General features: G+C 29.8%; 1 protein-coding gene across 2 annotated transcripts; it reads left to right on the top strand.

Moving 5' to 3' along the window:
• The first annotated feature begins 7,745 nt into the window (after positions 1–7,745).
• LOC123917569 lies at positions 7,746–11,525 on the top strand. 2 transcript variants are annotated; one of them, XR_006812487.1, is made up of 5 exons: positions 7,746–8,016; positions 8,515–8,648; positions 8,810–8,893; positions 9,141–10,683; positions 11,271–11,525. XR_006812487.1 is itself a non-coding variant. In XM_045969328.1 (5 exons), the coding sequence occupies exons 1-4, from the start codon at positions 7,878–7,880 to the stop codon at positions 9,166–9,168; spliced, it is 432 nt and encodes a 143-aa protein (XP_045825284.1). In that variant the 5' UTR covers positions 7,746–7,877; the 3' UTR covers positions 9,169–10,683; positions 11,271–11,475. The 2 variants fall into 2 exon arrangements, 1 of the variants encoding a protein (XP_045825284.1); XM_045969328.1 differs by having other exon boundaries at positions 7,746–8,063; positions 11,271–11,475.
• The last annotated feature ends 8,960 nt before the right edge of the window (positions 11,526–20,485 follow it).

The following is a 20,485-nucleotide window of genomic DNA, read 5'->3' as shown; positions in this document are numbered from 1 at the left end:
TATTATTTGCTTAAAAAAGTGATATTATTCTTATAAACATCTCACTATTTTTTTTCGAGCCGTAACTTACACATTTTTTTAATACTTTAGAATATGTACTTATTTTATTTAAATAGTTAAATTATTATTATTTAAATCAAATTAATAATTTTGGAAATTTTAGTAAATTTCAGAGCGCACGCACACACACACACACACACACACTATATTTTGACGTATGAGCATTGATAATTGATGATTTTCATTTTTTTCTTGAAAAATTATAACTATTTACTCTACTCCTTCATACAATTGAAGGTCTCTCATATTTATAAAAAAGATTATTCTTGTTCTAATAATAAATTGATTTCTATTGAAGTTTCTTCTCAAACATTTACTTGGTAAAATTATATCTCATATTTATTGGTAAAAAATTTAGAATATTTTTAGCTAGCGATTTTTTTTTCTTGGTTACAATTATTTATTTTCTTTTTACTAAGCTTGATTCATATTTTTTTTTATATATTTCTCATTTTTTTATGAGTTTTGTCCCCTCATTTTTGTCTTTTTTTTATTTAATAATTTTTATTTGGATTTCCAGTTTAGTTTAGTAGTGCATATTAGAATGCAATTTGTTTAGAAGTTTTTTTTAGAGGTGTCACATTATTACAATTAAGTATTTTATAAAGAGTAGTTCAAAGCCATTTTCTTATACAATCGACAGTTTTTCATTATGTACCAATATCCTTATACAATTCTCTATGTATTCTTATTTATTTTTTTTTGAAGTTAAGACAACTTTCATTCAACTAGAAGGTGATGAAACACCATATAAATTACACACAGCTGCAGCAAGGGAATTTGGAACTACTCCCATCCACGTTTTAGTACCAACTACATTATAGAATTTTGCTAAACCATGAGCAACAAAATTTAAGTGACGCCTAACATGTGTCACAACTACGCTATCTAATTGTTCAATGAGTAATTTACAATCTTGGATAACAATTTCTATCACAGCTATAGACTGGTTTGAGTTGATACAATTTACCACAGTGGCAGCATCAGAGACAATATCTTTCTTGTTAGCTTCAATAGCTTTTTGGAGGCACCATCTCACACCAAGTGCCTCAGCCAACACAGGTTCAACATCAATAAATTCCTTTCTACAAGCAGATAGAACAACATTACCCACTTGATTATAAACAACCATTCCCCAGCCAGTTGCAGTACCTGAAAAACAGCCAGCATCAGCATAGAATAAATTTGGAGCAGATGGAATTTGTTGTGAAAACTGGACATCATCATGCAGCAAAGAAAGATTGCTAGTGGGGGGAGAGGGATTCAGTTCTTGCACAAAACTCATAGCCTCTTGGGCAACATAAATTGGATTCACTGCTTTATGGTTAAAAATTAAATTATTTCTAGCACTCCACATTTTCCACAGTAAGACACAAAAAAGTTGGGAACCCATTGTATCCTCACAAGTCAGACCTTGCAGCAACCATGAGTTAAGGGGAAGATTTTGAGGTGCGTGAGCACCAATTTGGGATGCAAACCATGTGAGTTGAGCTAGTTGATAATGGAGGAAAAGATGGTCAATTGTTTCAGGAGCATTGTTACATTGAGGACAAAGATTTTCAACTTGTACGCCTTTCCTTGACAAGTTTGCCCGAGTGGGTAGTATATTTTTTCCAAGTCGCCACAAAAAATTCCGCACTCGATTAGGGACAGGTGCCCGCCAAATTTCTCTCCATAAAATGTCTGTTTGTTGACCAGAGGTACCAGCAGCATTCCTAGAGCTGTGTTGTTTCAGTAAGTGATGTATTCTTATACAATCGACATTTTTTTTATACAATTCTCTATATTGTAAAAAAAAAAGAGTATCGAATTCTAATAAGGCAATTTCTTGAAAATATAAATATTTTCAAGAAATTTAAATCAATAAAACCAATAACATTCAGAAATTCATACACAAACCCATGCATGTTTTTGTGTTTTATCATCCTATCATTGTCATACATATTCATTTTTTTATCCACAAAAAACGTGTGTGGAATTAATTTCCACACTAACTAAACTAAAGATCACAATGAGCATAACTTGTTTTCAAATTGATTGCAGGTACCATTGCATTCCCAACATATTTTTTCCTGGCAAAATACTAATTAGAGTACACAATATACATGAAGTGATACATCATTCACTTCAAAATTGCTCAATCAATATATAGAGCAGACAGTATATAAAATTTGTACTAATTACACCACACATACGTAAAAGATGGTAAAAGAGAAGTAAAGTTTTTGCATCAAACACAAATTGTTAGTGCTAGTTATTGCTAGAAATAAATGTATAAAATATGCTTGCAACATTAACAATAATATCTCACTCGTTGAATACAAAGAAAAAGAAAAAATACAATGAGATCACAAAAGTTTCAGAAAACTACCATTCTTCTAAAATACTAATAACCCTTTGAAATAGAAACTTCACATGCCCATATATGTATGAGGAGAGGTTGTATATATATATATATATATATATATATATATATATATATATATATATATATATATATATATATATATATATATATATATATATAATAAATAATTCACACAACCGTTTTTTATTAGTATGGGATTGAAAAGTTAAGAAGAATGAAAGACTTAGTACCTACCCAAAAAATCAACATTAAAAGAGGTGATTGTTTCATCTTTCATAACAATTTATTTAATTTCATTTTTTATTAATCTTTCATAACATTTTTCTTATAGGGGGTGCACGCATATACTTATTATTCAATTATTAATTAATTAATATTAGTAGGTGAAGGAAACAAAAGGATGCAGACAACATGCTTTGGAGATAATTGGACAAAGACACTAAATTGTGGTTACAAATACTATTAATTAATTGAGAGTTATTACATAATAAAGTAGACGAGAGAAATGCAAAGGCAAAAGATGTTATAGACCATTGATTTGGAGTATGAATTATAACCAACAAATAAATTTTGATACATTGGCCTGCTTTATAAAAATAATCTTTTAGTAATTATAACTTTTTTTGAAGACACTTAGTAATTATAACTTGAAAAGATAAAAAATAATCAGAAAAGTGAATAAATAAAATAGTTGGAAATAAATTTATAAAATATTATAATTTCAAACAATAAATAAATATAAAATTATTCAACAAATAAAAGAATTTACTTTTATTTATCTCCAATATTAACTACTATACAAACTATACAAAACACACATTAAAATTATTTTAAAAAAGAATAGGATAATACGAAATTAATAAAAATTGTTAAATGTCAAATTATTAATTTAGATTTTGCATTAGTACAATCTTTTTAAAAAAGTAGTATAAATTTTTTATCAGTGAAGCAAAGAAATTACTTTTGGATTTGGTAACATAATTTGTAAGAAGTTTTTTTATTTTTACGATAATTGTATATAGTGATAATTTAAAATGATTTAGAAAAAAGATGATGAAAATGTTTTAATAGAGATTGTAAACTTTTCTTATAGAGTGTCACATCATCACAATGCTTACTTATGAACATGGGCGGACCTGTTCAAGGCATGGTGTGGCTATAGCCCAAGGTTGTCAGAACCGGACCGGTCATCGAACCGGCGAGCTCACCGGTTCAAGGTTCAACTGGTCGGACCGGGTTCAGCGGGGGTCGGACCGTTTTTAATTAAATATATATTTTATTTAATATATAAATAATGACTCAATATTCCCTAATTTCACACATTAAAAACATAAAATGTCATAAAGTAAATATATAATCAAATAAAAAATATATATTTTATTTGAGAATCTTGTTATAGTATAATATTTTGTAATTTACTATTTTTATTTTGGTAAGTAAAAAAGAAATTTTTTTTTATAGGTAGTAAAAAAGAAAAGTAGTTTTGGTTTGTATATATGATTGGCCCAACAACCCAAGCCCACTTGTTCACATAAGTAACCCTAAGTTTGCAAAAGTGAAAATAAAGTTAAGTAGCCGTATTCCAATTTGCCAAAACAAATCAGCAGCATCATTCATCACTCATCAGGATCTACAATTGCAGTCATCCTTGTTCTAAAACTCAACTTCTATTCCTTCTTCTTCTTCTTATTCTTTATGATTGTACATTGATTGAAGTGCACATCTACAATTTTCTTTTCTCTTCCTTTTCATATATTGTTTTATTTGTTTCTTTCAAGTTTTTTTTATCTTTCACTCTATTTCTATTTGATTACTCTGTTTCTTCTTCTTCTTCTTTATGTTTACTATTTCTATTTGGAACAACACAGAGGAATATGTAATGCAAAAAAAAAAAAAGCTATTTTTATTTCCAAATTTTTAATTAAAAATAAAAGGAAAAAATTGCTGAACCGGTCGGTTCACCGGTTTGAACCGGTTCGTAACCGGTCTGAACGTTTTTTTTTCCGGTCGGTTTACTGTCCGGTTTTTGCTCCTAACCAAACCGTCCTCATGCCCGGTTCCCGGTCCGACCGGTCCGATCGGCCGGTCCGGTCCGGTTTTGATAACCTTGCTATAGCCACACCAGCCCAGTCCAAATTTCTCTAAAAATAAAAAATAAAAATTTTATAAATAATTTTAAGTCATTTTGTATATATATTTGTACAAATATTAATGTAAATATTAGTTTAGAGTTTATTATTGATAACTGTAAATTTTTCGTATACATATTAGTTTAAGTATTTGTGCAAATATTAGTTCATAGTCTATTATTGATGATTATATTTCAAGTCTTTCGTTATACATGGAGTATTATTTTAAGTTATATAATTTAATTTTATAATAATCAACTTGACTTTATTTGTCAAAAAACAGTGGACAACTAATTGAATTCATAGTATTGGATAAAATTAGCAATTGAACTAGCATATAAATATGATATGACATAGAAAAAATGTTTAATTAATATTTAATTTTTTCAAGTAAGATAATACGGGTAAAATTGGAATAAAAATTAATAAGTTATAAACTAATTGAATTAAACAAATGATATGTATGATTTAACATATATTCAATAAATTATAGTCCTTTCTTTTTTTCCGAATAGAAATTTGGTGGTGTTTTAGATATAGTTTGTTGGTTTCTTTTTTTGAATAAATATTTTCTGGTTTGTTGTTCTTTTTTTTTATATATACATGTTGTATTAGTGGTAATTTCATATATTGTTTGTTGTTTAATTGAATTATCAGAATAAAAAAAATTCGGTAGTGCCTAGTTTTTTTTAGCCACACTAGAATGTTATGGCTTGGTCCGCCCCTACTTATGAATAATTCAACCTTCCTTTTACTAGTAAAAGATTTGATCAATACTCCGTGTAATAATTTTTGTTTGGTGGAAATCACCTTAGATTTTTTTTCCTTGGATAGGTTTATTTTATTTTATTTTATTTTTTATGATATTAATCTTGGATATGTTTATGTCTACTCAGATTTTTGTTTTTCTTCAAAAATTTATGCATAAGAAAGGAAACAAAATTAATTTATAAATTAAAGATCCGCCTTTAATTATAACTATTATTTAGCTTTTATATCAATCTTTTTTTTTTTTGAACCAAGCTTTTATACAGTGTTTTAAAAACCGGACCGGACCGGCCGGTTGAACCGGTCGAACCGGGAACCGGAGCCTGTCCGGTCTGGTTCATACGTTGGATCGTCCATGTTGTTGGACCGGCAAGAACCAAAAAAACCGGAAAAAACCGGAAAAACCGGTGAACCGGCGGTTTACTCAAACCGCCGGTTGGATTGCATGCGTTTTCTTTTTTTGTTTTTTAGCCCAAAAGGACGTCATTTTGTTAATTTTTTTTTGTCATCAAATCGTTTTGTTATTATTAATATTAAAAAAAAAAACACACATACAGCATGCATAAGCATAGTTCATAACACAGAAGAAGCAAAAATTAGAAAGTTGAATTATGCATATATTTTGTATATTTTACACTTTGAATCCCCTGAAACTTTACCTTTGCACTCACCAAAGAGAAGAAGAAAACACATGACAAAGAAAGTAGAGAAAAGTAAGGTTGGTGAGAAGATGCAGGCAAAAAAAAAGAAAGAAAGAAAACAGAAGGAAGAAGGAAGGAAGCGCAAGAAGATACGGCAGCGGCGGCAGAAAGAAAGAACAATTGTTGGATTGTATTTAGGTTTTCCAACTCTTATTTAGTTTATTTTGGGCTTTTTCATGTGGCCCAGTTGCTATTTGTGTGCTTTTCCAACTCTTATCATGTGGCCCAATTGCTATTTGTGTGTGTGTTTTTTTTTCTATATTTTTTTGTGTATTTAATAACTTTAATAATACGTTTTTAGACAAGAAACATTTTCTAAAGCATCTTTTCTTGTATATTTATTTTTAGCATATAATATAACTATAGTCTATATATATATATACACCGGTTCAATAACTATATAGAGACCGGTTTATTTTACTGGTTTAATCCGATTTAATCCGGTTTATCATGCGGTTCGACCAGTGACTTAGTGGTTCGACCAAAGAACCAGTGACCCAGTGTCCTCGCCGGTTCGACGACCGGTTCGGTTTTTAAAACACTGCTTTTATATCAATCTTAAAACTTTTAGGCCACATGATAAGAGTTGGAAAAGCACACAAATAGCAATTGGGCCACATGATAAGAGTTGGAAAAGCACACAAATAGCAACTGGGCCACATGAAAAAGCCCAAAATAAACTAAATAAGAGTTGGAAAACCTAAATACAATCCAACAATTGTTCTTTCTTTCTGCCGCCGCTGCCGTATCTTCTTGCGCTTCCTTCCTTCTTCCTTCTGTTTTCTTTCTTTCTTTTTTTTTGCCTGCATCTTCTCACCAACCTTACTTTTCTCTACTTTCTTTGTCATGTGTTTTCTTCTTCTCTTTGGTGAGTGCAAAGGTAAAGTTTCAGGGGATTCAAAGTGTAAAATATACAAAATATATGCATAATTCAACTTTCTAATTTTTGCTTCTTCTGTGTTATGAACTATGCTTATGCATGCTGTATGTGTGTTTTTTTTTTTAATATTAATAATAACAAAACGATTTGATGACAAAAAAAAATTAACAAAATGACGTCCTTTTGGGCTAAAAAACAAAAAAAGAAAACGCATGCAATCCAACCGGCGGTTTGAGTAAACCGCCGGTTCACCGGTTTTTCCGGTTTTTTCCGGTTTTTTTTGGTTCTTGCCGGTCCAACAACATGGACGATCCAACGTATGAACCAGACCGGACAGGCTCCGGTTCCCGGTTCGACCGGTTCAACCGGCCGGTCCGGTCCGGTTTTTAAAACACTGCTTAAAAGTATGAATCATGTTTAATATAAGGAACTACGTCACTACAAGAAATTTGTCATATACCAACGGTTGCTTATAGTGACGCAACCAAAACCGTTGGTATAGGCAACATATACCCAAATACACTTAAAAGGATCGTTGGTATAAGTGTCATCACCGTTAAAATAACCGTTTCAGTAGTATCCAACAACAACACTTTTTTCATTTAGTTGCTTTGGAGCTTTGGGTATATTAAAAAAAAATTGGGTTTGCTAAACAGTTTCGAGGCACTCTTTAAACATTCTACGTAAAGAAATAATTTATAAAATATTTCAATTTTCAATAAATTAATTTCACATATTTTCATAAAATTTTAATAAAAACTTATTATTTAAGGTGCTTAAAAAGTGTTCGCCACTTATTAGCATTTTTCAAAAAAAATTAATAGTAATTTCATTTCTCGTTTCTTTTTATCATCAAAAGACAAAAATTAATTTCATCACTCGCACCAAAACCAAACCCCAACTTTCGTCGAATCATTCCCCGAAGAATCTTCATTCTCTCGTTGAATCATTCACCGAAGAATCGTTCATCGATGAATCTTCATCTCTCGCTTTCAATCTCTCCTAAGTTCAATTCGCCGAATCACTCGCTTACATCTTCATCTCTCGTGAATCTTACATCTTCAACTTCAATTTGCGGAATCATTCACCGAATCTTCATCTTTTGCTTAGGTTTTGATTTCTTATTTTCATGTCAATTTCAAAAATTAATTGTTGAGGTGAGGCATGTACTTCCTTTGATTTATTCATTTTGCTTCATTTCAAGTCAATTTTTCTGGTTCTGAACATGCATTTTCCTAATTCAATTGATTTTATGTATCATTGAGTGATTTTAGTAGTAGAGATTTGATTTTCTAATTCAGTGTTGTGTATGTTTAGATCTGATATTTCTGATTAGTAATTTAAGTTGATTTTAACTTTGCTTAGATTTTCCTCATGCAATAATTTACAGCTTCCTTATAGCTTCTGTATGCATTTCATACTGGTTAGGAAGGTTTGATAGTGTTGGTTTACCAAAAAAATATAGGCAGCCTTATGTCAACAAGCTTTAGGACTTTTTTAGGATTTGAACTTGTGACCTCAGCGCAACAATTAAAATAATTCAATATTTTTACATGTTCTTATCTCTTATGATAAAATGAACAATTGAATAAGTTAATTTTTATGCAGCCTGGTGGAAATTCACCAGAAGGGTTAAAAGCTAGTGATGTGGATCCACGAGTGGTATTTCATCAAGGGATACCATCAGGTGCTGCCAAGTTTGCCTATGACCCCATTCAGAAGATACTTGCCCTTTCTACAAAGTTTGTTCCCTTTGTTAAACTTTCCAATAAGTCAGATAAATTACCATTATAGATAACTTGTGACTTATCAAATTTGTGTTAACATGATGTTAGGGTCATTAATTGAATGTATTTTGATAATCTTGAAAAGTGAAACTGATTTAGTTTTCTTTTTAAAAAAGGGATGGCCGGATTAAACTATATGGAAAGATAATGCTCAAGCCGTGCTTGATTCGAGTGAGAATCTACCTAGCAAGTTTTTACAGGTTATGTATTACTTTCCTTTTCATGACCAATTGTTGGGTACGGTTCAAAGATAATCTTGTAAATTGGACCGTAATATTTAAACACAAATTGTTACCTAGCTTGAATAGTCGAAAGGTATTGTAGTCAGAGACGTAGACACAATTAGTCAAACTCTGTGATCAAATCTCATGCGTTCTTTATTTGCGTTTTTGTATCTGTTTAATCTTGTGTGCCTAAATACTTACAGTTGTTATTTTATGCATGCAGTTCATTCAGAACCAAGGCATTCTTTTAAATGTTACTTCCAATAATCATATCGAGGCAAGTGTACTTATGGACTTGCTCACATTTATAATAATTTAATCCATTACTAAGATTTAAAATAACTAGCCTTTGTTTTATTCATGAAAGAACCGCAATGTAAATTTATATTTTCTTAGTAATTGTTTAAATATTTTTGTCCTGTTTCATTTCCCATGTTGCTGCATTTTGATTAGTTTTGTTACTTTAGAAAAATTGAAATATTCAACGGCTAGATAAATATCACTAGTATAGCTATCAACATAGGGGTCTTATTAGAAGTAATTAGAAGATAAATCATAATCTTAGCTTCTGGTTAGTATACCGTAAATCCCCACGATTTATCAATATATCAGAATCAATTCAGCAAGGAATTACTTAAAAGTGTTTTTTCTGATGTAATCATATCAAATATAGGTATTTGGATCAGCTTGGTATGTCAGCTACTTATGGCACCGGGGCATATTGCAGACAGACTTTTATAGGAGGATACTATGGTCTATTGAATACTACTTTCAAGCCAAATCCAGACTATTATAGGTACTAACAGTTGAATTTCAGGGTTGAAGAATGACCAACACAATTAATTTTTGACTGATTCAGTTATGCGTTAGTGTCTTTAATTCTTCCTATATGAGATTTTTTTGTCTCCATATTTCTTGATTAATTTCATGCTACTTTGTCAAAGGACCTATTTTGAATATAGGGTAGCATTTAGAATAAGTTCATAAATCATAATGCTATTTTAAGACATTAGTTCGGTTATGTGATTTCTTTCTTACAATGCTATTTTAAGACATTAGTTCGGTTATGTGATTTCTTTCTTATAACTGTGACATGTTCTATATAATGTATAATATATCTGTGTCAAGTTGTATTCATGCTTTTTATATTGCAACTAAGATATTGTATGTGTATGTATTTGGCTGCTGAATATGCTCAACGTGGCCAAATCACTGAAAAAGCTTATGTTTATTCCTTTGGAGTGGTACTGGTGGAGCTCGTTACTGGTAGAAAAGTTGTTTTTTTTTTAACAAGAAACGAAATTGGTAGAAAAGTTGTTTGATCTCACTAGGCCCAAGGGACAACAGTGCTTTGCTGAGTGGGTAAGTTAGCACTTGAGAGTATGATATAATAATGATATTATACTCTTATCTTCTTCTACTTCAGGTTCTGCATCACTTAACAACTGGTTTCTCTTGTTGCATTTATTGTTTTATTTTTGTGTTTGTAATTTATATGTACAGGTTAAGAGAATGATGGAAACATGATATTCTTATCTTCTTCTACTTCAGGTTCTGCTTCACTTAATAACTGGTTTCTCTTGTTTCATTTACTGTTTTATTTTCTTCTTTTGATGTATGATTGAACTGATTTGGTAGTGCTCTAGGATATATCGTTTTCTGACAGTGAAACAATGGGTGATTTGACAAGTCAGACTTGGGGCAGATTGTTGGTGCTTTCAAGATGCAGTAAAGAAAAGCATATGAAGTATGAAATTTTCTATAAGGTAAGGACTTATTATCATTTATTCTTCAATTGTATAAATAACAGTATGAGTAAGTGTTATTGAATGAACAATTAACTAAATTGTGTATCTAGACATATTTTCTCTTCATATGGTTTATAAGCTAATTAATTTAACACAACGATGTGACTGTATATGATGCTTCAAGGTATCGGAGAAAGTATGAGAAACTGGCTGAAAGAACTTATGTCTCTTATCTTCCTACTGAATGGGGTCTTTTTAAAACATATTGTGATTATAATAATATATGTGCATGATTTGTTCATTTTCGGTCATAAACTCTCCTCTGATATCTGCTGTAGAAACTAGTGTCATTTTCAGAGACTATTAAAAAATTCAGGTCAATTAACTTAACTTATCCTCAAGATATAGCAGAAGTGTAAGGTGGAAATTCTCTATTCTCATGAAATTGTAGCACCTTTTGTTTTTTTAGTTGTGCATCACTAGTTGTGCTTTATCTTAAGGATAAGTTATATCCTGTGATCTAATGTAGCCATGGTATTTAGTTTTTTTAATATTCTTTTTCTAGGACTCCTTATTCTTAAGTTGTACTATTTTGTTTTTAACAGGTTTCAAATGCCTCTAGTGCCTCATGCCAAACCAATTCTCTTAATCCAGACACTAATGAAGATGATGACACTGATGAACATGAACAAGAGGTTTTTTTTTGTAATTTTTGTAATCTAATGTGATCTAATGAAGATTTTTGTAATTTTTTAGGATTGTTATGACTTTACATTTTCATTTAAATATTACATGATACTTTTAGTTTTACATGTTCGTAAGACTTGGTGATAAATTTTTAAATATGATTGAAGGGTCCATTTGATTTTGTTTCATAATTTTTTTTTTGGCTTAAATGCAGTTTTGTCCCCTTGTTTTGATTAAATCGGAATTTTACCCCCTCTATTTTAAAATGTGGACTTTTACCCCTTGTTTTACAATTTTTTGGATTTTGCCCCCCTAAAATTCTGCTTTCGAGTCTCAACTTTAAAACTTCGCACATAACTCAATTTGGATCAATAATTGACCAAACTGATACCGAAATGACCGTAATGGAGTTAGCTTTTCAAAGAATCAAATTCCACTAAATTTGGAGTTACAGAGAGAGATTAATTATCGTTTTAGTGAAGGTCTGTCAAACTACTAATTTTGCAGAAATCTACTTGTGACCTTCAAATTCAACATCATCTACCAAACACATCGAAACTTCAAATTTGACGAAATTGAAATGACAACATGGGTAATTTCGTTAGCTTTCCAAACATGTAACTACTATTAAAAAATGAGCTACAGGGTGAGAGACATGACAAACATACAAGTAGTAGTTCCATACAATAATTAATTTCGACAGACTTTCACTAAAATAATAATTAATCTCTCGTTGTAACTCCAAATTTAGTATAGTTTGATTTTGTGGAAAACTAATTCGATTGCGGTCATTTCGGTACCAGTTTGGTGAATTGAGGATCAAATTGATTTCTGTGCGAAACTTTGAAGTTGAGACACGAAAGCAGATTTTGTGCAGAATTTTGGTGGGGGGCAAAATCCAAAAAAAATATAAAACAGGGGGTAAAAGTCCGCATTTTAAAATAGAGGGGGTAAAATTCCGATTTAATCAAAATAGGGGGGCAAAACTGCATTTAAGCCTTTTTTTTTTACAATATATTTTTTTATTTAATCATAGGAATTTGAAAAATGTTATGAATATTATTAGTGGATGTCCTGGCCCATGTAATTGACCCATTATGTTTACCTATATATAGATACTATGTATCACTATATTGTAACCCTAATCCTAGTGGTGAATAACATACATTATTCTTTCTCTCTTTTCTCTCTTCTCCATCTATACTATTGCTCCTATTTACATTAGTTTATAACACGTTATCAGCACGAGCTTACCAATTGAGGTACGCAATTCTTATTCTATTTTTATGAAATCACAAGTAGTTTATTTTTGATTATTATATGATTATGAATCGTTTGAACCTTGTATACTTATAAAGATCAAATAATAATAATTAAAATTAAATAAATAAATAAGCATCATTTCTTTATGTATTTAATTGATTCAATGTTGTTTACGCTTCGTGATATCCGACATTTGTATGGTGAAGCATAACACTTTGATCATTAATATTACATAAAATGTTGATCAATTATTTATTTATTTATAATATGTATTTTGGATGTTTGATATTGTTTGAGTTTCGTGACCGACAATAGTCTGGTGAATCATCATTATGCTTCGTGACCGACACTTGTACGGTGAAACATCGACACTACGATCATCCAAAAGAACATAAACATTTTTTGGCTATAATTTAGAACTCTTATTTTTAATTCTGAATAGTAGAATTAACGAAAAGTTTAATTGTTGTTGTGATTTTTTTTAAGGCAAATCCCTCTTTGAATCATGTAAGTTTGTTATCTAATCAAACCAAATAACCTAATATTTTGGTATTATCAAACTAAACAACCTAATATTACGGTCAATTTAATTTTATTGTGGTTTGTTATTATTTATTGGATTGGATATAACAAATATTTGGCAAATATAGTTTGATCATATTTTTTTTATGACCATGATTAAGATTTATTCTTATATTTATGATTTCATATATAAGATTTCATTCCTTATATGATTCGTTAATTGATTATACGTGTGATATATCAATTTTGTAGTAAAATAATAGAACTTTATTAAAATAAATTAAAAAGATGAGATGCAATATAGTAGTTGAGATAACTTTATACACAATATAGTAGTTGAGATGCAATTTTGAAATACATGGTGTAAATATTTAATAGCTTGATTTCGTTTAAAACAAGTGCCGTGAAAACTGAAAAGCATTTCCTTTTAATTATGCCTTTTATTTTTGTAAACCGAATTATTATTGCCAAGGTATGTAAACCGAAACATCTTTGCATTTCAGTTTTGTTGCATCATAGCTACTATTTATATTATATCATCGAGCAACGATTAGTTTTCATGCTTTATTGTCATATGAGATAATACCTATCGTATAACAAAGACTTATTTATTCATTGTGGTAATATTTTCGGCTTCTCTGCATAATATGCACAAGTTTTTTCGGTTCATCATGTGAAACAATTATGTTTTATGGCTTTTGATGTAGTATATAATCAATTTTACTATAATTATTTTCTGATGTGGTTTAGCCTCTTTTGATAAAATTTTATGAACTACACACTGCAAATCGATATTTGGCTGCCTAAGGTTTAATATATGGCCGGTATCCAATATGAACCTAACTCATTTTTCTTGCTTGTGTGAATGCAAGACAATGTTCACGATCTACTTACTTGCGATCTTTTAAATTACGTTTTTATTTTTGTAATTTATTTATTCCTTATATATATTCTAGAAGAATATATTCATGCATCCTTGAAGGATCACAAAAGATATTGTTATTATATAGTTCTTGAAGAACTAAGAAAATTAATCTATGAATTCCTAAAGAATTCAACAAAATTAGTTCCTGAAGAGCTTCAAATTTAATCCATGAATTTATGAAGAATTCAATAATCTTAGTTCCTGAAGAACTTAGAAATATAATATATGAATTCTCGAAGAATTCAATACTCTTAGTTTACAAAAATCTCAATTTTATTATGAATTCTAGAAGAATTCAAGAACTTATAAATTTAATCTATGAATTCCGGCAGAATTCACTAATCTAGTTCCTGAAGAACTTAGAAAACTCAAATTTTTCCCTCGTGAATTCCGGAAGAATTTACTAATTTAGTTTCTGAAGAACTTATGAAGTGTCACCATATTATGAATTCCGAAAGAATTTCAATAATCATGCATCCCCGATGGATTGCACATAGATATGATTTTATTTATTGTATAGTTTTTGAAGAACTAATAAAATAAATTCTTTTTCTCTTCAATGAATTCCAAATGAATTCAATATTCCTACATAATGATTTATTATCTAGTTCTTGAAGAACTCAATGGTTGATGATAAGCTTTTGTTTTTTTTTATTCTCTATTAATTCCAAAAGAATTCAATAGTCTACACATCCCTGAAGGATTGCACAAAAAATTATTTGTACATCATAAAGTTCTTGAAGAACTTTAAAATTTAATTTATTTGTGCAATTGAAGCACAAATTATGGTAAACCAGAAGTTTACAAGTCATATTAAATTTATCTTTGGCAAGACCGGTTGGATCATCCCGGATTTTTATGATGCGAAAAAAAATATAGATATGTATTGAAGGGCCCGAAGTTTCTTCATTTCAATAATTTTTATGTGTTGCTAGCTCCCAAAAGAAATTGATAATTTGAGAATATGGATCATTTAGACACTTTGTGAGTTGAATTGATACATCAACTAAATTAGTCACATGCATATTTACTCACAACCAGAAGTTTGTGAGATTATTTTCTCAAATAGTTTTGCTAAGATCTCATTTTCTAAATTCTTAGGAAATATTTGATAAGTATCGTATGTCAGTTGAAATTGATATCGAATAGAATATGGTCATACAAGAAAAAAAATGGACTTGAAGATCCATTCTTTAGACGTCTAAAGTTAATCACATGACTAATACTTATGAGATCATAACTTCTAATTTATATTTTGGGAACATTCAAACATGTATATTGAGATACTAATTCGCATCAAGCCAACAAGTTATTATAAGTTCTCCCCTAATTTACAATTTAAACTTTGTTTATAAACATGATTCCCATATAAGCATTTTTGGATGTGTTGTGTATGTGCAATTGCTCCAATAGAATGAATTTAAACGGTTCTTAAAGAATATTGGGAAAATGTATTTGATATGAATCTCCATCTATTATAAATCATCTTGAGTCAAAAATTGGAGAATTATTTACAGCCCTGTAGGCTGATTTTCAAGTGATAAATTAATTTTCCCAATATTAGGGGGGAGAATAAGCAGCTGAAAAATATGAACCAGAAGTTCAAATGAATCACTTGAAATAAATTAATGTTATTATCTCACATTGATCCTCATAGTATAAATCAAATGTTCAAAAGATAAATCATTTGCAAAATTTATGAAATCAACTATTAGCTGCTAATGCTCCAAACAAAATGGATGTCCCTGATGGACAATCTTATATTGCAAATCAGTATTAACCACCCTGAAGTGTGATATGAAAACTTCAAAAGAGTATTTGACATAATTGAGTTTGAAGTTCCAGAAGAACTTCTCAGGTACCTGAAATTTATGATAATAAAGAGATCTTGACGAATTATGTCATGAATGGAATATGATGGAACCAAAAGGAAGTCAACATTGATGATATTTTTATATATAATATAGCGCTATATGTGAAAAGAGTTAATGAGGATCATGAACTAAATTCTATTGAGAATTATAGACAATGATTGTCTAAATGAAAATACGCAATTGCTACGTAAAGCCACTTTGCAAAGTGAAAGGTCTCTAGACCAGCAGTCCATACACATGAAGATGTAAAAATGATGAGATACGAATCAATTTTCGTGGGAATAGAAAATGTCGAAATACGAAAAGCTTGACTTTTTATTCAAACATATTGGTAAAAGTTTTCCATTGAATGTGAAGAGATATATTCACCTGAAGTGAAATCAAAATCTCTTTTGACTATGTTTAGTAACACATGAAAGAGTCGATTTATTTGAAAAATGTGTTACAATATTTGTATGGTTTACCTGTTAATGATGATATAAACTTGATCGGAACTCTTGAAGAGTTCTTGAAATCTATTGATTAAAGAAAAGTTTAAAATGAAATGTCTGATGATAAAAGTTTGTTTGGAATTGCAAACTTAGTATTTCAATGAAGTTTTGTGCAACAAGAAAATTATATATTAAATGTACAAAAATAATTTGATTTGTTGTGTATGATGTCACTTGATGTGAATAAAGATCTTTTCATGTCTCAAGAAAATGATCACTTACTTGAATTGGTCTTAAAGTACCATACTTTAGTTCTTTTAAGAATACTATTGCATTTTGCTAATTATGTATGTGATGATATCAATAAACTCGAAGATATTGGAACAAAGTCAAATATATAAATTGTATCATAGAGATATAACAATATGATCGAATTATGTGGAAGTTTTAGCACTACATCAAGGAAGTTCATAATTTGGTCTTGTTGAGGTTTGTGATTCTACACATACAAGAAACTTGAAGAAGATAATATTGCATCAACGGCTAATTCATAGAAGAATATACTAAAGGAGAAGAATCGGATATTTCTACAAAGTCATTGTCAAAGCTTTTGATCAACTATATAGAAGATTAATTGGCCTCCTTCGTCTCCAATATAATTGTCTTCATGAGGGGGAGATATAATTGTGTTTTGCACTCTTTTTTCCTTAACCATGGTTTTATCTCATTGGGTTTTCCAAAGGATGTTATACTCTTTTTCCTTCACTTGAATTTTTTTTTTCCACCGGGTTTTTTCTAGTAAAGGTTTTAATGAGGCATATCTCGATGGACATCCAAGGGGGAGTGTTATGAATATTGTTAGTGGATGTCCTGGCCCATGTAATTGGCTCATTATGTTTACCTATATATAAATACTATATATCACTATATTGTAACCCTAATCCTAGTAGTGAATAACATACACTATTTTTTCTGCCTTCTCCATCTATACTATTGCTTCTATTTACATTAGTTTATAACAATAAATTATTTATAGAGATAATAATGATATTGTAAATTCTGAAAAAACCTATACCAACTATTGTAAGTTGGATAAAAGGTGTCTGCCGTTGGAATAGGTTTTTTTGGGATATAGCAACGGATTTGTGCCTTTTACCTGCGGTATTTTGTTGTAACTATAAGTCAATTTTCTTGTAGTGTACATCACTACATTGATTTTTTTAAGAAAAGAAAACGGAAGTAGATTGAGTGCGGTCTACAAAGATGCAGTATGTGCAACGTATTATATTAAATTTTAATAAAAAATCTTACGATTATGATGATGTGTGTAGACTTGATCCACACTTTCATTAAGAATATTTTCATCCTTAAACTATATATATTGCCTTAATCATGAAAGTTATTATAGGACCGTAGACAAATTGAATATACCTTCCCAAAAAAAAAGGAATATGATTTATTAATAGTTTATTTTATTAATTAAAAAGTAATAATATGTTGGAACAAAATAAGAAATTAATTTATAAGAATAAGAAATTTCTATATATATGTTTATGTTTATAATTGAACATTGATGAATAATACTTGGTTGACTATCTTTCTACCAAAAAAAATACTTGGTTGACTATCCAAATTATTATTATTGGTTGTATAGGAATTAACTTTGATTCGATTTCTTTATTTTGTTACAAAGTATAGTATTATATTCATACACAATAACATTAATTAAGTGTTAAATATGAAAATCAATTAAATGTATTTTCTAAAAATGTCTTGCTCTTGATTGACATTCATTATCAAATAAAATACTCTGTATTAAATTACATCATTCATTTTGTGTTATTTAATGTCTCATTTAATTAGGATTGAAATATTAATGAAAAAATTGATTCTCATGAATTAAGAAAATTTCCAACCAAATCAAGTGTAAATTTATGAGACTAATCGTTAGTTGGTTCAACGATGATTGACGCTGAACTTGATCGGATTTTTTACCACGGTTTGATCCACAACAACTGCGATCGGGAGGGTGCTGAAAAATCACTTGATGTCGGAACTGACCCCCGAATCAAATTAAATTGGTGGTGAATACAAATAAAAAAAAGTAAATTTATGAGGAAGCGACTATAACTTAGGGTGGTCATTGAGAATATTAAAATCTACGAAACAATCAAGATCGTATGCTACTACCGATTGTTTCAAATGATTGAGTACAACATAGATGAATCAATCCACAGTCATTTGTGGTGGTTCAAAATCTTCAAAAAGTGACTCCAACATGGAAAAAAATATAAAAATATGATAAGTTTCACCTCCCAAGTAGATGAATCATTATATTTATCCGTAAAAATAAATCAACGTAATATAATTAGTATTGACAACAAATTAATTAATAAAAAGAGTTTAAAATAGAGAATGAACTGAAATAACAAATGCTACACATTTCAAAATAAAATCTTAAGTTAGGATATGTGTAAATTGATAAGAAAATTTAATAGTACCATTTTAACTTTCTGTGAAGGAATTTACAAACAAATTCCATTCTTGTGTTGGTTGTGAAGACATAATTAAGAGACGATGAAATGATATTTTACTCTCATTTTTTGTTGGTGATAATGGTGAATGACAATATTGTATTGATCTACTAATCTACTATGGTGTATAATTTAAGAGAAGAATAAAAATAATAATTTTTTTTATAATGAATAAAAGAACATTATTATATTCATACCGTATGGAAATATGATGAGAAAATAAACGATGCATATCAAATGGCTCTCTTTCATAATTCATATCCATTAGGGAAATCATCGACATCTTCTACATGAACATCCAAATACCTGATGAAAAAAAAAAAAAACAAAAAAGAAAAATCAAAACATAAGCATTGCCATGATAATAAAAATAAGGCTAAATTGCACTTTTGGCTCTCCTATGTTTCAGAAACTTGCAATTTAAGTTTCTTATGTTTCAAAATAACAGTTTTAGCCTCTACGTTTACCCCTTTTGTAAAAGGTCAATTTTGACTGAGTCAACGTTGATGTGACAAGTCACATCAGTATTTTTGTCACTTATTAATTTTTAAGAAAAAATAAAAAAGAAAAAAGAAGGAAGAAGTCACGTGATATGACTTTCTCTTCCCATCTATCTATTTTTTTTTTTGACAAAACCAGAAAATAAAAAAAACATAAAACACGCAAAATTATGCTTATTATATTATGCTTCTAACTTAATGGCATGTTATTTGATTACTGCAAATCGAATTTCTGCATCCACAAGTTCTTCGCAATGAGTAAGGTTCATGGATCTCTTGCTCGTGCTGGAAAAGTGAGAGGACAAACTCCAAAAGTTGCAAAGCAAGACAAAAAGAAGAAGCCGTGCGGTCGTGCTCACAAACGTATGCAATATAATCGCCGATTCGTCAAGCGTGGACCTAACTCATCTGAGAAGTGAGGAAAGGTTCCGTTAATGAATTAGTTTGTGGAATGCATTACTTTTTTTTTTTAATTTGATCTAGGAATGAATCGTTGAACTAAGAAATTTTCTAGACTATTGTCTATGGTTAAATGAAAGAGTTGTTTTTGTGATAGTTAGTTTCAAACAAAAAAATAATAATGGCTTATTATGCATATAATTCATCATAACTTTTTCTTTTTTTTTGTTAAATCAATGGCTTATTATGCATATAATTCATCATAACTTTTTTTTTTTTTTGGTTAAATCAAAGGTATCCTACGCGCTTAACTGCAGAGACTAATCCCCTCGAGGTAACTGAGATCCATTCAAGGGGTTGACCTCTCCCAACAAATGTCTCTCCATACGCACCGGCCAGGAATCGAACCTAGGACCAAATGGTTAAGGGACCCAAGTATCTACCACTTGTGTCACACTATATTGGTAACTTTTGTTCACCATATAAAGGCCTATTTTGCATATAATGGCTTGTTATGCATATAATTCATCATAACTTAAGGTGTAGTGGAAATAAGTCTAAACAAAGTTCCAATACCACACAATTCCAATATCAATCCGTCAATAAGTGTATCAATGCTATAAATCTAAACTGGAAGTTCAAGACAATTTGGTCATCAAAATTTGACTTAAAATCCAAACTAAGC

This window comes from Trifolium pratense, linkage group LG3, assembly GCF_020283565.1.
Source record: "Trifolium pratense cultivar HEN17-A07 linkage group LG3, ARS_RC_1.1, whole genome shotgun sequence".
NCBI classification, from domain to species: Eukaryota; Viridiplantae; Streptophyta; class Magnoliopsida; order Fabales; family Fabaceae; genus Trifolium; species Trifolium pratense.
This window is presented reverse-complemented; position numbering and strand designations above follow the sequence as displayed.

Excerpts from the sequence above, each read along its gene's own strand:
- LOC123917569 (XM_045969328.1), top strand. The coding sequence starts at position 7,878 with ATGAATCTTCATCTCTCGCTTTCAATCTCTCCTAAGTTCAATTCGCCG. Across the intron at positions 8,649-8,809 it reads ATACTTGCCCTTTCTACAAA|GGATGGCCGGATTAAACTAT; the intron begins GTTTGTTCCCTT and ends TTTTTAAAAAAG. Across the intron at positions 8,894-9,140 it reads TACCTAGCAAGTTTTTACAG|TTCATTCAGAACCAAGGCAT; the intron begins GTTATGTATTAC and ends TTATGCATGCAG.